Here is a 9,702-nt window from a genome sequence, read left to right on the forward strand (position 1 = left end):
ATGCTGGATGTCCTTTTCTTAGCCGTCCCTCCCTGTCCCTCGCCGCATCTTCTTGTCTGGTGGTCGCCGAGCCTTGACTTCATCGGGGAAATAGAGGAGGAGATAAATCTGGGCGGCGCCGGCGTGGAGGTGATGGGGAAGGCGGGGGAGGAGGAGGAGATCGAGTTCGAGCCGACGGAGGACGAGCTGGTGCTGCACTTCCTGCGGCCGCAGCTGCGCGGGTTCGCGCCGCGCGTGGCGGGCGCGGTGGTGGAGGCGGACCCGTGCGCGGCAACCCCCTGGGAGCTGCTGGCGCGGCACGGCCTGCTGCGGCGCGGGCACGGCTACTTCTTCGCGGCGCGGCGGCGGCGCGGGAAGCGCGCCCAGGCGCGGCGCACCCCGGAGGGCGGCGGCGGCGCGTGGATGCACAGCAGCAACAGGGAGGACCGGCGGTCCGTGACGGAGCTGGGCGTGGTGGCGCGCTGGTCCATGACGCGCTACTGCTTCTACGCCCGCGACTGGGCGCAGGGGCGGCGGAGCACCGGGTGGGTGATGAGCGAGTACGAGATCACGGACCCGCGGTGCTACCGCCGCGCCGACGACGGCGAGGAGGACCACTACTGGGTGCTCTGCCACGTCCGCCGCAGCGTCAGGAAGAGCCTCAAGCCGCGCTCCCGGAGGCCGTAGGGGGGTCAGTAGTACTCGGTAGGCTGCCTCGCCTCGCCTCGGTCGCCGGCCGGCCGGCGCAACGCGGGGAGAGTCCCCATAGGATTTCGTGTCGCGTTTCTTGTGCTCGTCGCCCGGCATGTCCGTCCGTCCGTCGGTGCGCGTGGGCCATGGGCAGTGTTGAGAGAAGAAAGGAAATGAATGCGCGCTGTAATAAAGCAGTTGGGTTGGTATGGTTCCGCGTGCGCCATAAGCGGTGTTCACAATATCTTATCTTTTTGTTAAGGCAAAACAGACACTGATCCAAACTCGTCCGTGGCCCCGGATACGGGAGCAGGATATTCAACCCTATCCTATCTCCAAACTTCTGCACATGTTTTTCTTTAATTTCATAGCACTTAAAATAATAGCATTTCAAATCTTATAATCTTTTTTTTTTGCGAAATTCGAATCTTACAATCTAACTATGATGCTCATGAGTTGCTCGACGTGCCTGGATTCTGATTTGGAAGTTGGATATGATCTTCTATCTTCTCAAATTCCAGACCTCCGGCGCCACCTTAACCCTCATCCTTCACAATCATGTTATGCATGATCACACAACATGTCATCACCACCCATAAGTTTCCGAATCCCATATTTTTACAGGCTCTCGAACAACTTCAAAACAGGCTTGGAGCACTACAAATTTCCTCTCCACATCCTTACTAACTCAATGTATTCGGGCAAAGCGAGCTCTTTTTTGACTAACTTGCTAAGAGATGATCTTCCCGAAGGAGGATATATAGATGTTGTAGACCAAATAGTAGCGCATGTTATAGTCATGCCCAATGACAATGTCCATGGGCAGTATAGTTGCATGGACATTTCAAAATCCATGTCGTTGGATGTTGCACATCGGCTCAAACTGAATTTGGTCCCTTGGATTTTGCTGGCTTTTGCCAGAGTGTGCTGCTCTGCCGTTTGTAAGTCGTCTAAACATAAGTCATTTTCTCCTCAAAAAAGTCAACTCAAGTCATTTCTCCGTTAACATCAACATAAGGTTGACTTCTTGATATACTTGTATGCAGATATTTTATACAACAAATTGTCGTGCTCCAGACTTTACAGAGTCGAAGCCCGGATGAAAATACAGATACAAACAAGACTTTCTGGAAGGCATGAGTACCATGCCACAAAATTGAAAAATCAATATATGTGCCACAAAATTGAAATCCGGAGCCTTCAACAGACCAAGCGCAGACCCTTAGAGCAACTCCAACGGGCCGATCCAAACAGACTCGACCAACACGAGTGAAGGAAACTGAAACAAATTTCCACCCTAATACTAACTTGGTAGTCATGGATAACAGCACCAGTAGCCGATCGGTCAGCTTCAGAGGCAATCAGCTTGGCCACCAGAGAAGAACAATCACAAGCTAAGATAATCCTTTGAACACCATCAACAAGAGTAACAGGATAAAGCATATATATCAGAGGCGGCCATTGCTTCAGCGGGTTCAGGAGCGCAAACCTTCTCAAAGAAGCGACGGTGAGCGTTCAGGAACATATCACGGTGATCACGGCCGGGCCACAGCACCAGCAACAATACTTTCAGACTGTAATAAGATGGCAGCATCAAACTTGACCATGTATAACCTTGTCCTCCCGCGGTAGATACTATCTTTCAACTTAGGGGGTGAAATCACACCTTTTGGAAGCTTTGGCGTTGAAAGAGTGCTGCATAATCATCTCAATGTAAGCTTGGGGGATCCTATCGCCCCTCTATTACTGTAAGGTCTTCCATATCCAGAGTCCTCACCGTAGTCTGCTCTCTTTGCTACCTTATTTCTGTGAGAAAAATACAGTGGCTTATCAGGCCTTGCAAGTGGTGTGCTTCTACTCTCCAAGGTTGATACAACGGTTGACATGAGTGGTCTGGCATCCGGATCATCCTGAACACACAAGAGCCCGACATGGATGCAACACAAAACCTCTTCATTCGAGCAGCCCTCTGGAACTGAAGGATCCACCAAATCCATTGCTAACCCTTCCTTCCATAGACTCCATGCCTGAATAAATCGAATCAAAAAAAATTAATTCATGTGGTCAAAAGGAATTGCAGACATTGGCAATGATAAATCGTAATCTTACATATATTATAAGGTTGGGGAACTCCTTGATGTTCTCGGTTGAGCTTATCCTTAGACCACTTACAGTTTCCAATAGCAATACCCCAAAGCTATAGACATCAGATTAACAGAAAAGAGGCCTCCCATTGCATATTTTGGAGACATATATCCGCTGGATTAATCATATAATCAGCAAGAGACTTGTACGTTTCGAGTTGAGTTTAACTATGAATGACTTTAATGAGCAACTACACGCAAGATAGTACTTACTATGTTCCGACAACTCGGTTAGTGTTGTCAGCCTATCAACTATATCAGCCTATGAATGACTTGATAGAACGGAGGCACTATTCAATACCATGTGGCTCGACTGGTGTAATGGATCCTGATACATCACTATATCAGCCTATCAACTTGAGAGTGGTAAATGCCAGGAAGGTGACTAGGTGACACTAAGACAAAGAAAGCAGAGACTAGCAAAATGATACTTCTTCCGTTTCGATATAGAGGCTCACACATATTTTTAGATCACCAACTTGACCAACAAAAATTGAGTTGCATGCTGCAAAAAATGAGTTACATGTGCATATTGTCAGAGAACATCATAGCTAATGGTCAGACCTCCCACAATGGAAATGAAAGAACACAACTAATTTGCACATTTACCACTACTAATTTACACATCTACCTCTGCAAATAGGTATACAAGTTTAATATGAAACATGCTTCAGTTAGTACACTGTCCAAGAAAAGAGGTTATGGAGGGCTGCCAGAGGATGAATCAGATCGCATGATGCCAAATACTACATGATTTTTTCTTTTTTGCGAATCCAAATACTACATGATTCACCTACTACTGAAAACATCAACGGATAAAGTCAAGAGAAAGTTTGCTCAGAACCGTGAAAGAGAAAACTAATAGCCCTAATATTCAGGGGAGCAACAAAATACATATGATCCCAAGGGAATATTGTGCAAACACACACATCATCATGTATAATCAACATAATTTGATTTTAATTAATATAGTTATTTGTCGACATCATCTTAGTGTCCTTTCTAATTATCTGGCAGCTGGCCGGAATCAAGGCCTACGAATAGTATTCCGCTTTAATCATCTCATCTCCACTACCTTTGTCCGCTACCTTTGTAAACAGTCAAAACACCATTTAGATATTTGTGAATGAAATGATAGGAGGAAATGTCCAGGTTTTGACTTCAACAACGAATTATCAGTGAGTGGCCTTGAATATTCATCTAAAGCAGCTCAAGTTATAGTTCCTCATATCTTATTGGAGGCAACAACACAAAAGGAACTAAAATGTAAAAAATCACCAGAGATACATAACATAATCAGCTCATCTGAATCTAACTTGGGGTTTCAAGGTGTTGTATTGTACCTTCGATAACCATGATGCCTGTTACATGTGGACTCTCTCACTATTGAGTCTTGACTCTTGCACATCTAAGTCATAAGATACATCTTTACTTGGCAAAGAAAACCCTGTAGAGAACAAGGCATTAAATGAGCTTTGTCTGCAATCAATAATATTATACGTATCTTTCTTCCTATTTCTATCCATGTGCATTAATATTGCAGTAAGAAGTTGCACCTATACATTGGCTTTGGCACTGGTAAGTCCCTTGGCAGGGGATAATGTCACTGCTGATATCCTTTCATGTGCAGCTGGAAACTTACCATTGTTGCCGGATATATTGACCTCTGAAACAAGAATCTAAATTCATGAAACCAGGTATACCTGCAAGATGGACGACCCATATTTGTTAATCAAGCATTTACATCATCAAACAAAAACTAAAATGAGTGAGTAGCTGCAGTACCATTCAGTGTCAGGGATCCACACATGACTTCACCCTAGTGCAGTGTGCTATCACTAGGAGCCTGTGCATTGGACCTTATAAGGCAGTTGCAAACTGACCCTAATGCTTAAATGAAGTAAATCAAATGCAGTCGATCAAAAAAGGCATTTAATTAACAATGTTTGCCGTACACACGCTGGATCGCATTAGAAGAAGTTGGTTCAATAGTAACCACATAAATAAACACCATACAATTTGGTATCGTTACAGAGCATGAGATCCTCCGAGGCACAGCTCAAGCAGAAGGCAGTGGCAAATCATAACATTCCTTGGCCATGTGAACGCACTGTAACCAATGTAGAACCTCCACATTAGGGTCCTCCTCAAGAACCACGTCTCTAGGAGCAATCTGAATTGCACCACGGTACATGACAATCCTCCCACGAACCCTCAACAGGGTGCCCAGGCGTACCACCTCCGACATTTTCGATGCCATCTCTCCAGTTGGATCAGAATCTGATGAACTGTTTGCATTCAGGTACTGGTGGTTCAGCCACAAGACACATGGCACACAGCCAGTGCCATCATCAACCAGGAAGCGCAGAAACTTCTCCATGTGGTCACGTGAAACAACAACCCCGACAACTTCGGCACGAGCAACCGTACGGCCACAGCGAACAAAGGAAGGCGGCGATGTATGTCGGGGAGTTAGCGTGAGAAGGCCGGTAGCCAGAAGTTTGATGTGCACAAGATGAAGGGAGTCCATGATGAGCCTGCATACAACCAATGACATGAGGCAATGAAGTTCAGAGAAGAGATCTAACTAGGGCTTCACATTTTTATCACACATGATGAAAATTTAAGCAAAAAGCTATGTAAATTATTGGCGGAGCCAGGATTCAAGCAGGCCGGGCTAAAAGTTTAACGCTTATAACAAACCAGAAAATTATCCCAATAGCTCAATTGCACAGTTATCGAGAATTAGAAATCGAGATTTAACGATCCAACAAAATATATAATCATGACCAGAATTACAAGTAATAGTACAAGACAACATTTTCTGGATTGAGTTGAACACGAGGTTTCAGATTCTGTACTGTTAATTGGTTGGTTTCATATTCTGCAGCAAACCATGGCGATGCTCCTGTCTCCAATGCGCGGGCCGCCGCATCGCGAGAAGCAGATGGGCGCGGGGAGAAAACCCCCACGCACATTTTCAAGGAAACCACACACTGGCAAAACCACACATGGCGACTCGAATTCATTGAAGTTCAGAACAGGGATACATATTGCTCTGCTTGTAGTAGTTACAGAACCAGACGTGTACTGGATCCTGCATCTCTGCACTTGTAGCAGCTGCAGACTAATCTAACAGTACAACATTGAATCAGTGCATACACTTAACATCTCACCGACCTAATCTAACAGTACAAGACTGAATCAATGCATATCCTTCAATTTCTACGATTCGAATGAATAACATTCGCGGTAGGGTTCAGAGCTTTTTTTTTTTTTGAGACAAGTAGGGTTCAGAGCTGAAGGGCTGGCGCTGCGCTGGGCGTACTGGGCTGGCTCCTGGCGCATCAGCAACGGCCGAGTGTCTGGGCCTGTTGAAGGCTTCAGCCCAGGCCCAGGTTTGGCCCAGACCGTTTAGGCCCAGTTCAATCCACGAGACGAGAGGGCAAAACCTACCTCCCCTCCCCTTCCCCCCTAAACGCCGCCGTCACGCACTGCCACAAGCAGTCCACCACTCACCTCTCTTGCTTGCCGCCGGCGACCATGGCGGACGCCGCGAGAGGAGCAACGGCGCCGCCTCCCGGCGGCAGCCTCCCAGACGAGATCACCATCTGGGAGATCCTCGTCCGTCTGCCCCCCAAATCGCTCCTCCGCTGCCGCGCCGTCTGCCGCGCATGGCGCAGCGCCACCTCCACCCGCCAATTCCTCCTCGCCCACCACGCCCTCCAGCCCGCCCTCCCCCTCCTCTACGGCTACAACTTCGTCGGCGACGAGGTCGAGTCCCTCGACATCATCCCCTTCCACCAGCGGGCAGGCGCCGACCAGCCCCAGCTCCAGCTCCACCCCGTCGCGCGGCTTGAGCAAGACTCCGACTTCCACCATCTGGAGGCCTGCTGCGACGGCCTCCTGGTCCTCTCCTTCCGCCACACCAGCGTCCGTGACTGGCGCTTCGCCGTCTGCAACCCCTCTACTCGTCAGTACGCGCCCCTCCCGTTGCCTTATGGCTGTAACATCGAGTACTCGCTCCTCGGGATGTACCGGCACATCCCCACCGGCGACTACCGACTGTTGATGTACCGGGACTCAGTATTGATGCCTCATGAACTGGTACCTGACCCCCCTGAAGACGGCTCCTACATCTTCACGTTAGGCTCGGGCCAGCCACCGAGGTACATAGGGTTCCCCGATGCGCAGGTGCTGACATACACCTTTGGATCTCTCCTGTTTCGTGGCTGCCTGCATTGGCACCCACCAGGCAGCACGATAACGGTGTTCGACACCACTACTGAGTTGTTCTGGCAGATGCGTGCTCCGGTTGTTACTGGCCATGCTAAGTTGTTTCAGATGGATGGAATGCTTGGCATGCCCGGCTTTAATGATGCTGCGACAGCCATTGATATCTGGGTGGCGCAGGACTATGAGAGGGAGGTCTGGGCCTGCAAATACCGGGTAGACTTCTCATTTGCAGACCTCACTCTGCAGTTTGGCAAGTTGGACGAAAGTTCTTGGGTGGTGGCTGTGCCTTGGGATGGTGACGTGCTCCTACTGATCAATTTTGGTGAGCGGCTACTTCAGGTTGACATTGAGGGCAAGTTGGTCGCTACTTCCCATCGCAGAGGCCTCGGTCCTGCAAATCTTTGGCTCAAGCAAACTCTTGTTCAACATACCTTCTTTCCAACACTCGAGGGTTATGTTGCCAACTCTGCACCTTTCATCTGACGGATGTTATATCAAGTGGTGATTCTAGCCCAACTTTCAGTATCCTCATGAGCTGCAGTGTGTATGAATTCGGTCCACTATGAGCCAGCTAGTTTCATTTTGATGCATAGACAAGTTATGATCAACAAGCTTGACTGTTTCATGGTTATGTTTATATTTCTTTGAATATTCTTCTGGGCTGAAGTGGCTACTGTGAGTCTTGATGCTAAATTGCAAGTCTTTCTTAAAGGTCATCCAGTGGTTTCTGTTGTAATTCCTTTTTTTCTGTTGTATTGTTTGGAATTGTGTCTCACTTAGCTGCTAAGCATTTTATGGAATTAATAGTGCATATGAAGTTCGACTCTGAAGAAATAATGCTTCTACTGACAAGCAGAAGTTTGTACTGTGTCTAGGGATGGATGCTTGGGTTTTCATTAATGAAAATCGGAAGGGGTGAAGCCCTTCTTTTATTCAAAAAAAAGCTAACAAGCAGAAGAAAAGATTGACATGGTCAGGTCCCAAATTATGTTCGTGTTGAGGCACTGGAACTTCCAGCCATGTTCATTTTTCTCTCGAGGCGACGAGATGTCATATTGAGTATCATTGGCCGAAAGCAGATTGCCCCAAGCAGGATCACACCATGATTTGTGTGGCAATAAAATTGTAGAAATAAGTTAAAAAAACACACTCTGGTCATTTGTTACTGGATGTAATTGCTCAGCTCCTCACATCACTTGTAGGCTACCCACAGTCAGTTTTCTGTTGCATGCATGTGTGAGATAAATGTACATGTTGGCGAAAAACTATTTCGATTGTGTGGTTACAGCTTACACTATCGATGCAATATATATGTTTGACATCCAGATTGATGTATTCCAGTATGTTTGATCGATCTGAAACATGCAAAAAGTCTTTTCAGCTTAAACTGTATTATCTGCTTTTTGTGTCGAGCCAATACGACATCTGAGTACATGAGCAAGAGCTGAAGTCCTCCTTTGGCTAAATTATTGTGTTGCTTTGAGGGCTGTTTAGACTGTAAAAATATCTGGTTAGTCAGAGCTGTAGTCCAAGGCTTGTATTTCTGTTTTTAAAAGTGTGCCTGGTGATTGGTACAGCGAGTGTGGTAGCGTTAGTCTGGACGGGGTCTATTGTCGATCAATAAGGCTCATGGCCTGCCTCCTCTCCTAGAGCGGCAATAAAAAAGAGAGTTCTGGAGCCGTTCCCTGTGAGATTTGTAAAACTTAATGTCGATGCATTTTTTGATTATGATCAGCTTAGGGGCACTGTTGGGGCGGTCCTCACGAATGATAAAGGTAAATTCATTGCAGGGGGCAGGGGGAATGGGAATATAGAATCTTAGATTCGGGTTGTCTCTTGCGCAAAGGATGGGATGCAATCATCTTGTCATTAATTCTGACAGTATGGAGGTTATCGAAACTATGAAGAGCAGAAGATGTTCTACGGGAGCGGCGGCATCGGTTTTTGACAGATGTTATCATTTGGCGTGCGATTTTACTATTTGTAGGTTCAAACATTGTAATAGAAAAGCAAATAAGGTAGCTCACTGACTAGGGTGGCTAGATTTTCATCCACTTTTGATTGGTTTGAGGAACCTAATGAAATTGTAATCCTAATCATTGCCGATGTATCTATTATATCTATTGAATAAAGTTTGTTGGGTTTTTGATTCAACAAAAATAAGGCTCATGGCTTACATCAATGGTTCACATTGCACATAGTGAGCGCGTTGATCTACCATCTCTTCTTCGTGGGAGAGTGGGCGTCATAATATGTGTTAGAAGGGGTACGCGTCTGTGCGGCCCTTATAAAATTATGAAATTAAACTTTTTGTTGAATGTTCTAGTTATGAATTCAGATGTGTTTCACTTTGTATTATCCTTGCTACAACTTCGTTTTGAATTCAATTGAAGCCAGTTAGTGTTATGTTAATGAAAAAAAACTTAGTGCTAGCTGCATGCGGCTGGATAAGAAGGGCCTGAAGTCTCTCTGAGTCCCTTCTGAATCAAGACTGGTTTCAGATCAACTTTTTCGCCTCAGAGATAAGAGCATTCCTAGCAGACCCCTTAAAAGCCAGCCCTTAGAAACCCTTTAAACCCTTTTTAGGTGCGAAACTAGGCCGAAAAGAACAGACACCGTATCACCAACTATATCTGGAACGATACATCAAGCA

The 9,702-nt window shown here is 46.5% G+C and overlaps 3 protein-coding genes across 3 annotated transcripts; 2 read left to right on the forward strand and 1 right to left on the reverse strand.

Annotated features, from left to right (window-relative positions):
• On the forward strand, nucleotides 1–1,046 carry LOC119280092 (NAC domain-containing protein 18-like). The gene has a single exon (XM_037561072.1). It carries the CDS (start codon nucleotides 1–3, stop codon nucleotides 664–666), a length of 666 nt encoding a protein of 221 aa, XP_037416969.1. The 3' UTR covers nucleotides 667–1,046.
• Nucleotides 1,047–4,872: 3,826 nt separating this feature from the next.
• On the reverse strand, nucleotides 4,873–5,343 carry LOC119278594 (CST complex subunit STN1-like). Its single transcript, XM_037559923.1, has one exon. It carries the CDS (start codon nucleotides 5,341–5,343, stop codon nucleotides 4,873–4,875), a length of 471 nt encoding a protein of 156 aa, XP_037415820.1.
• A 953-nt stretch (nucleotides 5,344–6,296) lies between these two features.
• Nucleotides 6,297–7,677, forward strand: LOC119278591 (F-box protein At5g49610-like). Its single transcript, XM_037559921.1, has one exon. It carries the CDS (start codon nucleotides 6,357–6,359, stop codon nucleotides 7,530–7,532), a length of 1,176 nt encoding a protein of 391 aa, XP_037415818.1. The 5' UTR covers nucleotides 6,297–6,356; the 3' UTR covers nucleotides 7,533–7,677.
• The last annotated feature ends 2,025 nt before the right edge of the window (nucleotides 7,678–9,702 follow it).

This window comes from Triticum dicoccoides, chromosome 3B (assembly GCF_002162155.2).
Source record: "Triticum dicoccoides isolate Atlit2015 ecotype Zavitan chromosome 3B, WEW_v2.0, whole genome shotgun sequence".
Lineage (NCBI taxonomy): Eukaryota > Viridiplantae > Streptophyta > Magnoliopsida > Poales > Poaceae > Triticum > Triticum dicoccoides.

Excerpts from the sequence above, each read along its gene's own strand:
- LOC119280092 (XM_037561072.1), top strand. The coding sequence starts at position 1 with ATGCTGGATGTCCTTTTCTTAGCCGTCCCTCCCTGTCCCTCGCCGCAT.
- LOC119278594 (XM_037559923.1), bottom strand. The coding sequence starts at position 5,343 with ATGGACTCCCTTCATCTTGTGCACATCAAACTTCTGGCTACCGGCCTT.
- LOC119278591 (XM_037559921.1), top strand. The coding sequence starts at position 6,357 with ATGGCGGACGCCGCGAGAGGAGCAACGGCGCCGCCTCCCGGCGGCAGC.